The 19,978-nt window shown below is 46.3% G+C and overlaps 1 protein-coding gene across 3 annotated transcripts in view; it reads right to left on the minus strand.

Moving 5' to 3' along the window:
- The window catches only part of zeb1b (zinc finger E-box binding homeobox 1b), a 253,962-nt gene that overhangs the window by 72,268 nt on the left and 161,716 nt on the right, over positions 1-19,978 (minus strand). For all 3 annotated transcript variants that reach the window (XM_072508355.1, XM_072508354.1, XM_072508353.1), the window contains exon 3: positions 4,187-4,249. In XM_072508355.1, the coding sequence (XP_072364456.1) occupies positions 4,187-4,249 (63 nt within the window). The remainder of the gene's footprint in view (positions 1-4,186; positions 4,250-19,978) is intronic.

Raw genomic sequence — 19,978 nt, forward strand, 5'->3', positions numbered from 1 at the left:
AGTAATACCCCCCTCATCCAGGCAGAGAAGGAGGCCCCGAGATCACTAGCCTTGGCAGAGTCACAATAGATGTGGTGGGAGAACACAAGCGTTTCTAATCAGGATACCTGCATATCTTTTTTTCAAATAAATTTAGAGTACCCAATTCATTTTTTCCAATTAAGGGACAATTTAGCGTGGCCAATCCACCTAGTCTGCACATCTTTGGGTTGTGGGGGTGAAACCTACGCAAACACAAGGTAACATTCATCAATCCTTCAAAGCCAACTTGCGCCTGATACCATCATCATTTCCTTTATTAAGATTCAGGACTCGAGTCTCGGAATCAATTACTTCACTCTCCATCTTGATGAAGAATTCCATCATATTGTATTCATCCACAAGCGACCTTGCACAACTACATTGCCAATTATTCCTTTTTCATTTCACAATGCCCAGTCTGAAATGGCCAGTTCTGGAGTTGGTTCCTCACCATATTGGTCCAGAAAGCCATCCTGTAATCACTCCAGGAATTCCTCCGCTATGGTATTGTTACTGATTTGATTTGCCCAATCTATGCCAGACTGGGCAATGTGTAATGAAAAAGGAATAATTAAGGGCTGGTTTAGCACAGGGCTAAGTAGCTGGCTTTTAAAGCAGACCAAGGCAGGCCAGCAGCGCGGGTTCAATTCCCGTACCCGCCTCCCCGAACAGGCGCCGGAATGTGGCTTTTCATAGTAACTTCATTTGAAGCCTACTTGTGACAATAAGCGATTTTAATTTCATTTCATGTGCAGATTAAAGTCACTCATAATTATAGATGTCCCTTTATTGCACGAGTCTCTTGATTTCTTGTTTAATGCCACTCCCACATCACCACTGCAATTTAGGGGTCCATATACAACCCCCACTAATGTTTTTTGCCCTTTGGTGGTTCTCAGCTCTACCCATACAGATTCCACATCGTTGGACTTAGTATCCTTCCTCACTATTTCGTTTTTAACAAGCAATGTAACCTCACCACATTTATTTTGTGCCCCTGGATGTTCAGTTCCCACCCCTGGTCACCCTGCAGCCATGTCTCCGTAATACCGGCTATATCATACCTGCTTACATCTATTTGCGCGATTAATTCATCTGCTTTATTGCAAATGCTCTACGCATTAAATCACGTAGCCTTAAGGCTGTCTTTTTAACATTCCTTTTCCCGTTCCCATTATCCTTTAACTGCGGCCCTATTGGATTCTGGCCCTTGATGATTTCTCCACCTATCACTTTTCTAATTTCACTTTGACTTTTGTTCTCAACAGTGTGTGTCCTCTGACTCCTTGCATTAGGTTCCCATCATTAACCACTAGTAAATATTCCCCAAGCATGTAGGTACAGCAGCAAAAGAAAGCAAATGGAATATTGGTGTTTATAGCTAAAGGAATAGAGTATAAAGGTAAGGAAGCGTTGTTGCAACTGTACAAGGCATTGGTGAAACCAGCATTGCACAGAGTTTGGTCGCCTTATTTGAGGAAAGATGTAATGGCATTGGTGGCAGTTCAGAGGAGGTTCACTAGATTGATTCTAGATGAGGGGTTTGTCTTATGAAGAGAGATTGAGCAGTTTACGCCTACATTCGTTAGAGTTTAGAAGAATGACGGGAGATCAAATAGAGGTATGCAAGATGGTAAAAGATGATGTGGATAAAGTAAACCTTAGGGGCATAGAGGGCTCTTAACTTTGCCACTTTACATTATATCTGATCTAGCAATTAGTTAAATTAAATTTACTGGATGTTCCTCACTTTGATCATAAAATACATTTTTTTTTAATGATATTACTAGTCTGTTTAATGGTTAATGAATTGCTGAACAGGATTTATCCAATTTAATAACTTAAACTAAGTTTACTAAAGTGAAGCCCAACAAACCGAGTTTGAGAACGTTTGTGATGAAAATAATTGGGAATTTGAATGGCATATTAGGCAAAGGAAAATCCAAAGACCTATTACAGATACATAAAGGGTAAAAGGGTGACTAGGGAGATGGTAGGCTCTCTCAAGATTAAACAAGTCATCTATGTGCAGATCCACAATGGATGGGAGAGGCCCTAAATGAATATTTCTAGTCAGTATTTACTGTTGAGGCATGAATGTTAGTGAAATAAAAAGTGATGGCTTGAGGAATGTACATATTAGAGGTATTAAAGCGCATCAAGATAGATAAATCCTCAGGAACTGATGAAATGTATCCCAGGACATTGTGGGAGGCTAGGGAGGAAATTGCCAGCCTCGTGTTGAGATATTTAAATTATCGACAGCCACAGGAGAGGTGCCTGAAGATTGGAGGGTAGCAAATGTTGATGTTGTGCCCTTGTTAAGAAGGGCTGTAGGGGCAAGCCTGGGAACTACAGACTGGTTAGCCTTACTTCTGTAGTGGGTAAATTGTTAGAAGGTATTCTGAGGAACAGGATCTACAGACAGTTAGACAGGCAAGGGCTAATTACGGAACGTCAACATGGCTTTGTAAGGGGAAAGTCATGTCTCAGGAATTTGATTGAGTTTTTTGAAGGGGTAACCAAGAAGGTAAATGAGGGCAGTGCAGTCAACGTTGTCTACATGGACTTTAGCAAGGCCTTTGACAAGGTACCGCATGATAGCTTGTTGCAAAAGGGTAAATCTCACAGAATCCAGGGTGAGGTAGCCAGTTGGATACAAAATTGGCTTGGAGGTGGTTGAGGAGGGTTGTTTTTCAAACTGAAAGCCTGTGACCAGCAGTGTGCCTCAGGGATCGGTGCTGGGTCCACTGTTATTTGTTATATATATATATATATATATATATTAATGATTTAGATGAGAATGTAGGAGGCATGGTTAGTAAGTTTGCAGGTGACACCAAGATTTGTGGCATAGTGGATAATGAAGAAGGTTATATAAGATTGCAACAGGATATTGACCAATTGGGCCAGTGGGCCGATGAATGGCAGATGGAGTTTAATTTGGATAAATGTGAGGTGATGCATTTTGGTAGATCAAATCAGGGCAGGACTTACTCAGTTAATGGTAGGGAGTTATGGAGAGTTACAGAACAAAGGGATCTAGGGGTACAGGTTCATAGCTCCTTGAAGGTGGAGTGACAGGTGGGCAGGATGATGAAGAAGGCATTCAGCACGCTAGGTTTTATTGATCAGAATATTGAATACAGGAGTTGGGATGTCTAGTTGATGTTATACAAGAGATTGGTAAGACCACACATGGAGTACCGTGTTCAGTTCTGGTCACCCTATTAAAGGAAGGATATTGTTAAACTAGAAAGAGTGCAGAAGAGATTTACAAGGATGCTACCAGGACTTGATGGTCTGAGTTATAAGGAGAGGCTGGGACGTTTTTTCCCCGGAGAGTAGGAGGTCTATAAAATAATGAGGAGCGTAGATAGTCAACATCTTTTCCCAAAGGTAAAGGAGCCTAGAACCAGAGGGCATAGGTTTAAGGTGAGAGGGTAGAGATACAAAAGAGACCAAGAGAATTTTTTTCACAAAGAGGGTGGTGAGCATCTGGAACGGGCTGCCAGAGGCAGTGGTCAAGACGGGTACAATTTGTTTCTTTAAAAAGCAATTAAACAGTTACATGGGCAGGGTGGGTATAGTGGGATATGGGCCAAATGCAGGCAAGTGGGAATAGCTTAGTGATAGAAACTGGGTGGCATGGACAAGCTGGGCAGAAGGGCCTATTTCCATGCTGTAAACATCTATGACTCTTACAAATGAAGGGTGGGATAGCAAGTTTTTCCAGTGAGTGAATTTTTTCCCCTTTATCCCCATTAGTTTTACAAAATTGCATTTGAATGGACATTTATCCAAATTCAAAAATGAAGGTGAGGATGCAGCTAAGGTGAAAAAAAATCAGCTATGCACTAGAAAGTGCAGGAGGACCAGAGTGCAATGCTCCATATTGCAATAAGTGAAATTACTTGGAATGTGTTTTTACTTTTCGCAATCTAGGTATGAATTAGATAATTAATTCAACATTGGATTCATAAATTGGAGCAAACAAACAAAATATTCATCACTATTAGTTTTATATCAAAGCTCATAGATTATACAGGTCATCCTTTCCTCCACCTCCAGTTATCTGATCAAGTACTGAATTGCAAGCAAGGTAATTAACAGTAGTGTACAAAGGAGATTGATTATTTATCCAATGTGAAGAATTAGTCGGTACCTGTGCAACCATCACTGCGTGTCTGAGCTTCAGGCCCCAGGTTGTCTGCATTTTCTTCCTTTCCTAAAATGTAAAATGGTATTAGTGTCAAACTCTAAATATAATGTTGATTTTAAAAAAGAACAGGTGAATTAATTTACCTAGTGCATCTTTCTGCATCCTGTGAAGCAAAGACAAAATGAAATGCATAAATTTCCAGCTAGGTTACTGGGCACTGTACCTAAACAGCCATCTATTCCACTCTGTTCCTTATACTTAAAATACACTAATAGAGAAGAAATATACAACTGCATCAGCTTTTAAGATCAGAACATTAACATTCTAAATAGTGAACACCAAGCGACTCGAATTCAGGTGGAACAGTGGAGCACTGACATAACAATGTGGCAGCGAGATCTACAAATTAAACTCCCACACTGCAGTACTTAACGAGATCAGAAAAATTGCACAACACATGGGGATAACGGGTAAAAACAGTGATATAAAATGCAATCGTTAATGTCAAAAGTGTTTGAAATCTGGTTTGAACAGTTTCAGAACACAATTTATTTTCTTATATACTGCCACAATTACAAACAAGTGCAATAATTGAATTTTTTTTTAAAAATGTTTTTATTTTTAAGCCTTTCCAGATGTAAAACAGGGATTGATTGTTAACTGCAACCATAAAGCATTTCAAGCACACAGGAGCTGAAGTGAAAGTATGCAGAGAAATGTAGCTATTTTATAGTCTTCATAACAATAGATTAAGATGACAACGACATAACCCGGAAACCCGCTTCCTATGAGGTAGGCTCATCTGAAACCATTTGACTCCAGCTGCTTCCTTCTTTTATGCCTTTTAGGTGAAAACATGAAAGACAGTATTCTGAGTTCAAGCTAAAGGAAATTCATTTTGCGAGACTCATTAACTGTAAATATTCTGTTTTTCAAGATGGAATCATGTCTCTTATTAACTATTTTTTAATTTTCTCAGCTTATTAGCACAGGGCTATTAGTTGTTTACCACAGGGCTAAATCGCTGGCTTTGGAAGCAGACCCAGGCAGGCCAGCAGCACGGTTCAATTCCCGTACCAGCCTCCCCGAACAGGCACCGGAATGTGGTGAATAGGGGCTTTTCACAGTAACTTCATTTGAAGCCTACTTGTGACAATAAGCGATTTTCATTTCATTTCTTTCATTTATTGTATTTGTTGCCCTTAGTGGAGGGTGTGTACTTAATTAAACGACTGCAGTCCATATTCTTTATAGTGGCTTGGTATGCTTGAATAGCTTGCGTTAGGGTATAAAGAACAATCCCATTATGACAATCAGACAATTTTATTGATATACTACTCAAAATGTAAGTTCTCAAACCACCATGGTGGGATTATAGTCTCATTCTCTAAATTCTGAATTTAGGATCTGGATCACAAGTCCAATAATATAGCAATAGTCATCTCCTGCTGTTCATGGGGGTCCCGTTCCCGCAAATTCTCAAAGTACAAATTATGAGCTTGCACATATGCAGAGTTGATGAAAGCGCAGTGTGTATTTTCTTTGTGTGGCCAACATGGAAACAGCGGGAGTTCAATATTTTAAATTGCGGATTATTGAAGTTTTGGGGCCACGAACTACAAATACATGCACAACTACATTCACACGGGTAAACAAATTTTTATGATAGAGTGGTTTGCAAATGACGGGACTTGACTGTATTACAGTACTGAGTCAATTGCATCCAAGTTAATTTTTTTAAAAGAGTACCAAGAGTCAAGATGCACATAGTTTCCACTATGTTAGAATAGGAATCAAAATGTTATTTTTCGTTTAGGCCAATCCATTTCGGAATAGATTTTGAATATACTCTTTTTGTTCCGTACACTTCGCAACATTATAGTTAAGTAATTTTTAAAGTGCCAAAAATATAAGTACTTGGAATTTCTGAAGACACAGCAGTGGTCACATTTACTGTGCCAACATAACTGAAACGCAAAAGTAAAATGCCGTGCAAGTGCCTTTTATGCCTCCCACAAAGTTTCCACATGAGTCATTAAAAATAACACATTTTTCATTGGTGTGAACTATATTCATGCCAGGTAACTTCAAGAATTACTCAACCACCATTACAGGAACAAATAGAAAGTGCCTATTATGGAAGAATTTGCATGAAAATGTTTCTATTTATTGGCATAATAACTTTACATTAAATATTTAAAGTCCCAATAGGTTAATAATGGGCACTAACAAAATGTCTTAATGCTTAAAATTAAGTCAATGTTTTACAATTAGGCAGCAGACTTTGTTCCTCATCATCTTTGACACAATATTACAAAGTTGAGCTCCTTTGATGGTAAACAGCACCCTCTGGAGCAGTGAGATGTGGCTAGGCTTTCAGTCTTGCACAGAATTTGGACCAAGCAGCACATTCTATTGCTTAAGGGCAGACTACCATATTTACAAGAGGATTGCAACAACTTCACCTTTACTAATTATGTATCAATTCAAATCTGTTGCAAGAAAAATAAGCACCAGAGTTTCCCCAGTGTTCCTTCCAGTCTTTGCAACTCTTCCCCCAAGATGGATTGTACAAAATCTTCTTCCCAGCCTACCAAAAGCAAATGCAGATCCAACCACTGGTACGTGGCAGGGTCGTAGGGATAAGCATTAGACTTCTAGTTTGCTCACTGGCCTTGTAACATCCGACACTCATTTCTTTTTTTTTTTTAAACAAACAATTTTATTGAGGTATTTTTTGGCATTGAAAACAGTTACAGATAACAGAAATGTGCAAACATCAATATAAAACCAATACTTCAATCAAACCATACTGCACATGCTCGCTCCTCTCCCCTAGACACTACCCGCCTATTTACCCCTCCTACTCTACTCTAACCTCCCCCCCCCCCCCCCCCCCGCTGACGTTCACTCCCCCGCGAAGAAGTCGATGAATGGTTGCCACCTTCGGGTGAACCCCAGTACAGATCCCCTCAAGGTGAACTTAATTTTTTCCATACCCAGAAAACTTGACATGTCCGAAAGCCATAGTTCGGTCTTCGGGGGTTTTGAGTCCCTCCATGCCAGCAGTATTCGCCACCGGGCTATTAGGGAAGCAAAGGCCAGAACATCTGCCTCTTTCTCCCCCTGGACTCCGGGGTCTTCCGAAACCCCGAAAATTGCCACCCCTGGACTCATCACCACCCTTATTTTCAGCACCTGGGACATGACCCCCGCAAATCCCTCCCAGTACCCACTAAGCTTAGGACATGCCCAAAACATGTGAACATGGTTCGCTGGTCCTCCCACGCATCTAGCGCACATGTCCTCTACCGCAAAGAATTTGCTCATCCGAGCTCCCGTCATGTGGGCCCGGTGAACGACCTTAAATTGAATCAGGCCGCGCCTGGCACATGTTGCGGTTGAGTTTACCCTACTCAGGGCTTCCGCCCACAGCCTGTCCTCCATCTCCCCGCCAAGCTCCTCCTCCCATTTGAGTTTCAGTTCCTCCGTCTGGGACTCTTCCCCCTTCATGAGCACCTTGTAGATATCCGAGACTCTACCCTCTCCCCCTTCTCCTCTAGAGACTATTCGGTCCTGGATCCCTATTGGCGGGAGGCGTCGGCAGGATGGGACCTGTCTGCGTACAAAGTCCCGCATCCGTAAGTACCTAAAGTCATTTCCCCATACCAGCCCAAATTTCTCCTCCAAGCCCCTCAAACTCGCAAAGCTCCCCTCCAGGGACATATCGCCCACCCTCCCCACCCCCGTCCGCCGCCATGTTCGAAACCCTCCATGCATGTTCCCGGGGGCGAATCGATGGTGATCACATATTGGAGCCCAAACAGATGCACCCACCGCACCCCCAACATGCCTCCTCCACTGGCCCCATATCCGCAGGGCCGCCCCCACTACTGGACTGGTGGAGTACCTGGCCGGCGACAGCGGTAGGGGATCCGTGACCAGGGCTGCCAAACTGGTGCCGCTGCACGAAGCCGCCTCCACTCACTCCCAGATAGACCCCATACCCACCATCCACTTCCTTATCATGGCTATGTTAGCCGCCCAGTAGTAGTTGATCAGACTCGGCAATGCCAGTCCCCCCTCGCTGCGGCTCCTTTCAAGCATCGCCTTCTTCATCCGCGGGGATTTTCCCGCCCAGACAAAGCTCATGATGATTTTGCCAGTCCTTTTGAAGAAGGACCGTGGGATAAAGATCGGGAGGCACTGGAAGATTAACAGAAATCTAGGGAGGACTGTCATCATTACAGTCTGCACCTTCCCCGCCAGTGACAGCGGGTGTGCATCCCATCTCCGAAACTCCCTCTTCATTTGTTCCACCACTCTATAGTCAAATTTAACTTGTGTAACCTGCCGCAGTCTCGTGCCACCTGTATGCCCAAGTACCGGAAACTTTCCTCCACCAGCCTAAATGGCAGCTCCTTCAGTCTATTCTCCTGGCCCCTTGCCTGCACCACAAACATCTCACTCTTGGCCATATTTAATTTGTACCCTGAAAACCGGCCGAACTTCCTCAATGTTTCCAGTATATTTTCCATCCCGGCCAGTGGGTCCGACACGTACAGGAGCAGGTCGTCCGCATAGAGACAGACCCTATGTTCCACCCCCCATGTCATTCCCTTCCACCTCGTCGCAGCTCTCAACGCCATCGCCAACGGCTCTATGGCCAGCGCGAACAGCAACGGGGAGAGTGGGCACCCCTGTCTGGTCCCATGATGTAGTCTGAAATAATCTGACATCCTGTTTGTTCTAACGCTAGCTTTTGGGGCCTGGTACAATAGTCTGACCCAATTAACCAGTCCCTCCCCGAACCCAAACCGTCCAAGCACCTCCCACAAATAGCCCCACTCCACCCGGTCGAAGGCCTTCTCAGCGTCCATTGCCACCACTACCTCCACCTCCTTGCCTGTCGGGGGCATCATGATCACATTAAGCAATCTTATCAAGTTAGCTGTCAGCTGCCTGCCTTTCACAAACCCTGTCTGATCGTCCCCAATCACCTCCGGTACGCAGTCCTCAATTCTAATCGCCAGGACCTTAGCCAGCAGCTTGGCATCCATATTGATCAGAGAGATTGACCTGTATGACCCGCAGGATTCCGGGTCCTTGTCCCGCTTCAATATCAGTGAGATGGTGGCTTGCGACATGGGCGGCGGCAGGGACCCTCTGTCCCTTGCCTCATTAAAAACCCTCGTCAGGACCGGTCCCACTATCTCCGAGAACTTCTTGTAAAACTCTACTGGGTATCCATCTGGTCCCAGGGCTTTCCCCGACTGCGTGGCCTTCAGGCCCCCCAATACCTCCTCCGCTCTAAATCGGGGCCCGCAGCCCGTCCACTAGTCCCCTGCCTACTTTTGGGAAGGTTAGTCCATCCAGGAACCTTTTCATCTCCTCCGGCTCTTCCAGGGGTTCTGAAGTGTACAGCTTACTATAGAAGTCCCGAAATACCTTATTCAGTCCTGCCGGGTCCTCCACTCTGCTCCCCTCCCTATCAACCACTCTACTTATTTCCCTGGCCACCTCCCTCTTCCTGAGTTGCTGCGCTAGCAATCTACTGGCCTTCTCCTCATGCTCGTACACCACTCCCCTCGTCTTCCTAAGTTGTTCCACGGCCCTACTCGTGGATAGCACCCCCAGTTCTGCCTGCAATCTCCGTCTCTCCCTGAGTAGGTCCTCCCCCAGGGACCCCGCATGCTCCTCGTCTATCCGGTGAATTTCCCTAACCAATCTGTCCATTTCTGCTCTGTCCATCCAGACCCTGTGAGCCCGAATTGAGATCAGCTCCCTCCTCACTACTGCCTTCAGCGCCTCCCACAGGGTCGCTGTTGAAACTTCCCCAGTATCGTTCACCTGCAAATAATTTTGCATACACTTCCGAAGTCTCTCATATCCCCTCCTCAGACAACAGTCCTACGTCTAACCTCCATTGCGGGAGTTGGTAATTCGCCCCCCCCCCGACCTGCAGGTCCACCCAGTGCGGGGCATGGTCCGAGATAGTGATTGCCCAGTATTCCGTATTCTTTACCTCCCCTACACAGTCCCTGCTCAAGATTTAAAAAAATCAATCCTAGAATATACTTTACGAAATTGCGAATAAAACGAGTAGCCCCTGCCCGTCGGCTGTCTGGCTCTCCATGGGTCCACAGCCCCCATTTGCTCCATGAACCCTTTCAGCTCCCTTGCCATTGCTGGGAGTATACCCGTTCTGGGATATGGCTGGTCCAGCCCCAGGTCAAGGACCGTATTAAAGTCTCCCCCCGATTATCAACTTACGTGAGTCTAGGTCCAGGATCTTCCCCAGTACTCTTTTGATAAAATCAACGTCGTCCCAGTTCGGCGCATATATGTTCACCAGCACCACTCTTCTCCCCTCCAGCTTGCACCTTACCATAAGGAATCTGCCCCCGCCGTCTGCGACTATGCCCTCTGCCTCAAATTGAACCCGCTTATTGATCATAATTGCTACCCCCTTGGATTTAGAATCCAAGTCCGAGTGGAAGACCTGGCTGATCCAGCCCTTCCTTAGCCTTGTCTGGTCAGACACTTTCAGATGTCTCCTGCAACATAATTACGTCCGCCTTCAGAGCCCGCAAATGCGCGAACACACGTGCCCTTTTAACTGGCCCATTTAGTAGTCCCCTGACATTCCAGGTGATCAGCCTGGTTGGGGGGCACAACCCCCCCCCCCCGCCGGTCAGCCATAACCTTTCTTGGGCCCGGCCCATGCGCCCCATTCTTGGCTCGCCTCTTGGCCGCCTCCACCACCAACCTACTTTCCATTACCTACTTCAGATCTCCCCCCCCCCCCCCAATCAGCAAAATAACTCTCTCCCCTTTCCCCACCCCCCCTCACCCCAGCAACATCCCCTGATAACCCCACCCCTGCCATCCATTGGCTGTATTCTCCCCCCCCACCTGACTCCCTTGACTAGCCAATCTGCTAGCCCGGTGACTCGTCGCTCTGGCGCCCCCTTGTCTCACTCCCATTGTTTCCACGACCTCATCTCCCCACTCCCCAGCACACCATCCTCCACTCCGACCCACTGGAGCAGTCTCATTAAGATGGGAAAGATCAAACAAGATGTAAACATCAAACAGCAACACGAGGCTGCTCCAGGTACAATACAGTTCCAGCTGTGTACACAGAAAAGTGTCAACCCACGTCCCGTTCTTTATATATATATATATATATTATATATAACACCGCAATAACCCAGTACCCGTACATCCCCCACCCGAAACAAACATAAAAACTATAGACATAAATGAAATAAAAGCCCCCAACCAACATCTTTAATCCCCATAGCTGACCGGCCGCCCTTTTGTTACAATACAGGCTCCAGCGCACTCAGAGCCCAACAAAAGGTACCCACCACACCAGAACAAAAAAGAGAGGGGAAAAAAAAGCAACAGAAAAAAGACCATACGAGGTGGGGGGGGGGGGCCTCCCTCCCCTCCCCCCCCCTTCCCCCCTCCCCCCCCCCTCCCCCCTCTCCCCCCTCCCCCCCCACCACCACATCCCCCACAGGCAAAAACTGCCCACAAAAAATACACCAGAAGGCACCTTTAAAGCAGTAAACAGTCGACCTGCAGTCCAGGCACAGTAGGCGTCCCTTCAAACAGTAATTCTCGGACCCTAGCTTGCGTCCGTGGGTCCTTTTTTAGAGACCAGCCCCTAATCCCTCACAAAGTCCATCGCTTCTTCGGGCTCAGAGAAGTAGTGGTGTTGGCCCTGATGCGTAACCCAAAGACGGGCCGGGAAGAGCAGACCAAACTTCACGTGCTTTTTGAACAACACCTCCTTAACTTGTTTAAAGGCTGCTCGCCGCCTGGCCACCTCCTGGCTTAGGTCCTGGTAAATGCGAAGGACACGGTTATTCCACGTGCTGCTCTTAGCGCTCTTTGCCCATTGCAGCACCCGTTCCTTCTCCACAAACCTGTGGAACCTAATCACCATCGGACGGGGGGACCCCCCGGACGTATCTGCCTCGCCTGTACTCTGTGTGCCCCCTCCAGCTCCGGCGGTCGCGGAAAGGCTTCCGCCCTCATCAGCTGCATCAACAGGTCCGCCACGAACGCTCTGGCATCAGCTCCCTTCCCCCCCCCCCCCCCCTCCGGGAGGCCGATGATCCTCAGATTTTGTCTACGGGCTCTATTTTCCAGCTTCTCTACTCTGTCCAGCAGTCTTCCCAGTCTCTCCTTCAACCCGTCGACTTCTAGCGCAGCAATAGTCTGCGCATTCGCCTGCTCCTCCACCGCCTCCCCCAGCTCCTTAACTTTTTCGTTACTGGGCATCCAGTCTCTGGTTCAGTTGATCCCCTGCCTTCTGAAGTGGGTCCAGGTTATCCCACTTCAACGACTCGAAACTGCTCTGCATCACCTGCAGCATGTTTTCCAGTGCCTGCTGGATCGCCGGGTCAGAGGTCTGCAGGTCCGCCATTTTTGCTCCCGGGTCAGCTTCCCCTGCTCCTTGCTTTTGTCTGCGTTTGCCCTGCTTTCTGCTCTCCCGCAGTTCCATGCAGCTCTGCACGCTCCTTAGCCCCCCGTGGCGTCCTTTCAGCGCTCCACAGTCCCGCAAAACCAGGGAACCAGGTCCTCAAATCCCGCTGGAGTGAGAGCCCCCAAATGTGCGGCTCACTCACTCATTGCTGCCACTGGAAGTCCCGACGCACATTTCTATACTGCCAAAAGTCCATTAGGTTGAACTTCATGAGGCATGTAGTCTTCGCGATGGTTTAAAGTTTAAAGCTAATTCCTTATGACGCCCAACTGTTCTGAAATAATTTGGAATTGCATGAATTGATATGTAGTTTGAGTTGCATGAGGATTGTAAAAAACAACGGGCTAGATTCTCCAAAAATGGGGCTATGTTTAGGGCTGGTTTAGCTCAGTGGGCTAGACAGCCTGTTTGTGATGCAGATCAATTCCCGTATCAGCTGAGAATTCTGAATTCTCCCTCTGTGTACCCGAACAAGCGCCGGAATGTGGCGACTAGGGGCTTTTCACAGTAACTTCATTGCAGTGTTAATGTAAGCCTACTTGTGACAATAAAAGATTTTTTTTTTTCATTTTATTTTATGTCCCCCACGCCAGCGTAAAAACACTAATAAGTTTCCTTATGAAAGTCCTGAGCGATTCCCCTACCTGCAGGGGGCTGGCAGGGCCCCGGAGAGCTTCTTGCAGCTCTGGCTGCAGATACAGGGCCCCGCCCATTTGGTCGGGGTCCGTGCATGCACACGCCAGCGGCCTGTGGCGGCCGCATCGTGCGGCATGGCGGACTTGCACTGTGGACCGTCATCAAAAATGTAGGCCTTCCGAGATTGCGTGCGCCCGCAGGTCCGTGCCGCCCGATCGCTCCCCTGGCGGTCCAGGTGGCCACCCCCCCCCCACCCCCGGGGTCATCAATTCTCCCGTCCCCCGCAGCCGCCACCCAAGGTTCCAGACGGCCGATACGTGGTTAGAACCACGCCGTCGGGAACTCGCCCAGGTTTGCGCGGGGAGGGGCCTCGGTCAATGGCCCCCCACGCGCACAGCGTAAATCGCGTGGGTGCGAATGATTCGCCAGGGGCCGGAGAATCGCTTCAGTGGCGCTAGTCCCGATTTCCGGGTAAGCGGCCATTCTCCGCCCCCGCGCCGAACGGGATTTTGGCACGGAGGCTTGGAGAATCCAGCCCAACATACTTATAGAAGGCGTTTAACATAATGAAACACCCCCACGGCATCACAGGAGCAGCACAATACACCGAGCCACAAAGGAAATATCAAGTCAAATGACAAAAGTTTGGTCAAAGAAGGTTTTAAGAGCACCTTAAAGGAGAAAAGATAGGGGAAAGGCGAGAGGTCTACGAAGAGAATTCCAGAGTTTGGGGTCAAGGTAACTGAAGGCAATAGTGGAGCAATTATGATTGGGAATGCACAATAGGTCAGAATTGGAGGAGCACAGATATTTTAGAGGGTTGTGGAGTTGAATTAGAGTACAAAGAAAGGGAGGGGCAAGACTACAAGGCCATGTACAGATTTGAAAACAAGGGATGAGAATTTTCAGATCAAGATGTTGCTTGACCAGGAGCAAATGTGGGTCAGTGAGCAATGGGATTATGGGGGGATCACTGCAAGTTAAAGACTTTGGATATGGGTCGCTAGATGGGCCAGCATTTATTGCCCATCCCTAATTGCCCTTCAGATGAGTGGCTTGCCAGACAATTTCAGATTCATTTAAGAGTCAACCACATTGCTGTGGATCTCGAGTCACATGTAGGTCAGAACAGATAAGGATGGCAGATTTCCTTCCCCAAGGACATTAGTGAACCAAATGTTTTTTTTTACAACAATTGGTTTTTGGTCATTGAACTGGTCCACTACCTGCAGTGGTGGGATTCGAACCTGGGTCCCCAGAGCATCACCTCGGGTCTCTGGATTACTAGTGCAGTAACAATACCACTACACCACTGCCTCCCCAGAATGGGCAGCTAAGTTTTGGATGACCTTATGCGGAATGTAGAAGTTGCCAGCCAGAGTGCAGTGCAAGTCAAGTCGAGAGGTAATGAAGGCAGCAGCTGCCCTGAGGCAGGGTAAAATTGAAAGATGTTTTGGAGATGGAAATAGGCTGTCTCAGATGTCAGAAGCTCATCTGCGTGTCAAATGTGACACCATGGTTGTGAACAGTCTGGTAATTTCAGGCTGTTGCCAGGGACAGAGTTGTTGGGGAAAGGTCTTTCATGCACCGAACTGATGAATTTCATATGGTTTTAGAAGTTCACGGTGAGTTAAGTGTAATGTGAAATAGTGCACACGATGTACTAAGCAAATGCAATTTAAATTACATTTCCAGATAAATTACACCGTCATATCAGAGGCTTGGATTACTATTTAGTTTAGAAATGAATTATTTCAATTGATTGTTTCATTTTCCAGAATCCAAAGGCAGATGATAGAAGATACTTTGGGTTGCAATGCATTAAGGTGCAGGAACAGTGGGAGGAGTAGAAGCTTGCCATTTGGTATTGATACAATGGGAGATGGGTTCCAGTATTGGAACTGTCTGTTGGGAATATGAAAGCAGTGTAAAGAAATCTTTGCCGGGGGGTGGGGGGCGACAGGTAGGAACAGAGAGAGGAAGGAATAACCAAGTGTACTTTAAAGAAATTATAATGAGTTCCTGGATCAGTTTAGGAATTTAACAAACATGCTGGGGGGATGTGACTTCTACAATGTAACAAATTCTCTTTCCAAACACATTAGAAACCTTGGGTGCGATTCTCTGCTCCCGCGCCGTTTCAGAGAATCGCCTGGGTCACCAGATTTTCCCGCGACGCCGGTCCGACGCCCTCCCGCGATTCACGGAAGCGACCAGATCGGCACAATCGCATTTTGCGCGGCACGGTCCAGTAAATCGCCTGAGACAGCCAAAATGATGATTCACCGGTACACCCGCGATTCTCAGTGCCGGATGGGCCGAGCGGCCTGCCCAAAACGGTGGGTTCCCCCCGGCACCGTCCACACCTGGTCGCTGCTGGCGGGAACAGCGCGGGAACGCTGGGTGGGGGGGGGGGGGGGGGAATCCTGCACCGGGGGGGGGGCCTCAAATGGGGTCTGGCCCACGATCGGCGCCCACCAATCGTCGGGCCGGCCTCTCTGAAGGAGGACCTCCTTTCTTTCACAGCCCCGCAAGATCCGTCGGACATCTTCTTACGGGGCGGACTCTGAGAGGACGGCAACCACGCATGCGCGGGTTGGCGCCGGCCAACACGCGCATGCGCGGGTGACGCCAGTTTTACGGCGCCAGCCGCGTCATGTATGCAGCGCTGACTTTACGCGGCGCCAAGGCCTGGAGCGCGTAAATGACGCGGTGCCGCTCCTAGCCCATTTTCGGGCCCTGAATCGGTCGGGATAGGGGCCGTTTCACGCCGTCGTGAACCTCGACGGCGTTCATGACGGCGCGAACACTGTCTCCATTTCTGAGAATCGCGCCCCTTATATTTGCATAAACTGTGCCAACTCTTACCATTTTAAGTCCTATGTCCACATTTACAATGGAACTATCTATGCAAATCTGTAATCGCACAATAAATACAGCAGAGAAGGAGGCCAAATTCATGAGGAAAAGTGGAAGTTCCAAAATTGACTCCTGGGAATGCCACCACCTGCCTGCAGGCTGAAAAACATTAATTAACCACTACTCTGTTTCCGGTCACTCAACCAATTTTGTGTCCAAGTTGCTAATGTCCCTTTTATTCCTTTCTCAAGTCTGTTATGTGTCACTTTGTCTAATGCCTTTTGGAAGTCCATGTGCATCAAATAAACAACATTGCCCTTAACCTAGTCAAAAATAAATCCAGCAAGTTAGTTAAACACAATTATCCCTCAACAAACTTTCATTAAAAAGCCACATTTGCCCAAGTGACTATAAATTTTGACCTGAATTATTGTTTCTAGAGCTTCGCCACCAGCAAGGTTAAACTGACTGACCTGTAGTTGCTGGGCTTATCTTTACACTGTTTTTGAATAAGGCTAATATTTGCAATTCTCCAATCCTCTGGCACTACCCGAGTCCAAGAAAGATTACAAAATTATGACCAGTGCCTCCACAATTTCCACTCTTCTCTCAGTATCTTTGGATGGATCACATCTGACCATGGGGCCTTATCTAAGTATAGACAACCAATCCAATGCCTCATCAGTTTTAAACCTTTCAAAAGCATGCAGTATCTTTTTCGTTGGTAAAAGACAGATGCAAAAAATGTATCTAATCCATCAAAATACATCACTGGTCCAGACCAAATAGCACATTGGCCCGGGTGTGTCCTGGGGTCAGGTCAAATGGGGAGAGAGGGGGGGGGGGGGGGGGGGAGAGTGGGGGGCATTTTGTTTAAAAATTAAAAGTGTAGTCCATCTGAAAGGCACAAACCTCATCAACTGTCCAGGCACAAAAGGTATAAAAGCAAAGAATAAAAGAAAATAAAGGGAATACACAGGGGAAAACAGATTTAAACAGGACGATCCTTACAATGTACATGCACAATCACCCTAACATATACTTGATCACGTCACCCACCCATCCTCAACTCCCCTTACTCCAAGCTCACCTAATAACTTAGTATTTCCTACTCTACTGCTATCCGTCTCTCCCATTATTTTGTGTATGTTGGTGTTCCATTCTCAATAACTCCTGGTTCGCACATCCGATCATGTTAATTGAAACCCTTCCTAATAGCACTGGGAACTCAATCCTGATTCTACTGTGCAACCCATCCAGCCTGTACATGTCCCATCTCCCCTAGTCACACGTTCATTATCTACAGGAGGAGACCATACGGCCTATCAAGTCCATTCTGGCTTGCTGCAGAATTTAATTTAAATATTGAATATAACCATAAATTAAATCAATTCAATTTATTTGGAGAACATAAATGCAATTGTCACATCAAGTCTCAAAATAAAAATCTTTGCATAGCGTTTGTCTAACCAAAACAAAATTCACATGAGCTGAACACTGCAAATGTCAGTTTCGCCAGAAAGATAGAGGACATTATGCACAATATACAGCACTTCCAAAAGGTTTTGAATCCATTACACAAAAAAATCTTTTTTTTTTTTTTTTAAATGTAAATTTAGAGTACCCAATTATTTTTTTTCCAATTTAGGGGAAATTTAGCATGGCCAATTCATCTAACCTGCACATCGTTGGGTTGAGAGGGTGAACCCACGCAGACTCGGGGAGAATGTGCAAACTCCACACAGTGACCCGGGGCCAGGATCGAACCCAGGTCCTCGGTGCCGTAGGCAGTAGTGCTAACCACTGCGCCACCATGCCGCCCAACACTACACAAAAAATTACAGAATTCTAATTTTAGCTTGTCAGCAGATCTGAGAAGTCAAAAGTCTGTAATATTGACACTCAAGCATTCTTGGAAAAGACCGATACTTAAATCGTGAAAAGAAATTATACATATAACTGCCCAAGTAAAGTAGCCATTGAATCTTCAGGTCTTTGACAGTTCATCCTGTATGTATCCATTTCTTCTTCAGTAGGTTCTTTGATTTCAAATATGATATTGTACCTTCATTTATATGCACCAATTTGAAAAATTTGTTCAACTTGGTCCCAATATCCCAGCAATTTAAAGCCCTCCCTCCTGCAGCATCTTTCCATGCATTCATCTACCTTGTCCCATTTCTATCCTCATTTGCACATGGGTTCCAGGAATAATCTGGAGATCACTACTTTTGCATCGCACTTGCTAATTTGCTACCCAGCTCCCTAAATTCTGACTGCAGAACCACATCCCTCTTTCTACCTATGTTGTTGGTACCAACATGGACCATGACTGCTGGCTACTCATCCTTGTCCTTCAGTCTTCCTGTAGCCATTCAGCCACATCCTTGACCCTGGACTTGAGGCTACATCCCATCTTCGATTCACATTTATGGCTGCAAACACCGATCTGTTCCCCTAACCACTGGATTATATTGCTGCTCCATGCTATTCTCCCCAAAATGCATCACTTCACATTTATTTGCATTAAATTGCATCTGCCATAAGTTTATTTTTGATTTGCTACTGGGATGCGAGCACGTTGGTTCGGCCAGCCTTTATTGCACAAACCTAATTGCCCCCGAGAAGGTAATGGTGGTAAGCCACCTTCCTGAAATACTGCTGTCCCTCTGGCTTAGGTACATCCACATTTACGGAGGGAACTCCTGGATTTTGGCCTAATGACAATGAAGGAATGGCGATGTAGTACCAAGTCAGGATGATGTGATGGATGTCTGCCTCTTCAACGTTCAATCATCCAGATAGCACAGCTAATATAAATTATGCACCTTTTGCTGCATTGTTGACATGTACCTCTACTGTGAAATCACTGAAATCTTGTCACATATGATGAAGCACAATGTAGTTGACTAATTAGTCTTCTTGGGTGGAAGGGAATTAAATGCAGTGAAATGAAAGAAAGCAAACGATTAGGAAAAGGTAAAACAGAAAGACAATAATTGAGTGGGAATGTACCATTAACACCTTACTAAGTGCTTACATCAGGAGGATTGGCTACAAAATGAATGACTGAAAAAAAAAATGCAATGGTCTGGAAATGACAAGATCACTTAAGTAGCTAGCATTCATGATAATCACGATAAACATTGTTCCACTACAGCCCAAAATGAAATAGCTTTTTGGGTTTTACAGAGAAAGCAATCTTTAAAATGAAATTGGTTAAAGTGAAATGTGATCTAATAGAAGACTAGTCATGTTGGTCTTTGAGCACACTTCTGCAGTCATTGTAGCAAACTTTGTATGTTTCTGCGTGCTGTAGTGCAGTTGGGGGAAGAAGGACAGGTCATGTGAGGAGTAGGTATGGAGAAGGTGTTCAACTCTCAAATAGGTTATCATAGAATTTACAGTGCAGAAGGAGGCCATTCGGGCCATCGAGTCTGCACCGGCTCTTGGAAAGAGCACCCTACCCAAGGTCAATGCCTCCACCCTATCCCCATAACCCAGTACCCCCACCCAACACTAAGGGCAATTTTGGACACTAAGGGCAATTTATCATGGCCAATCCCATATGAACCCATAGGCCTAACATTTCCCCAGTCTTGCTATGCTAGGCTTGGAGACCAGGGGGCTAGAACTTAACAAAGGACAGGCTGAGATTACGATCGCCTGCCTGCTCTACAGAGGCAGGCAGTAAATTATCAAGACTCCAATTATGGGCAATTTTGTAGCTTGGCAAAGCAGTCATACAAAGGCTACAAGCTCAATGCAGGTGGCTTCCAAAGCTGGAGGATCCATGAACC

This window comes from Scyliorhinus torazame, chromosome 6 (assembly GCF_047496885.1).
Source record: "Scyliorhinus torazame isolate Kashiwa2021f chromosome 6, sScyTor2.1, whole genome shotgun sequence".
Lineage (NCBI taxonomy): Eukaryota > Metazoa > Chordata > Chondrichthyes > Carcharhiniformes > Scyliorhinidae > Scyliorhinus > Scyliorhinus torazame.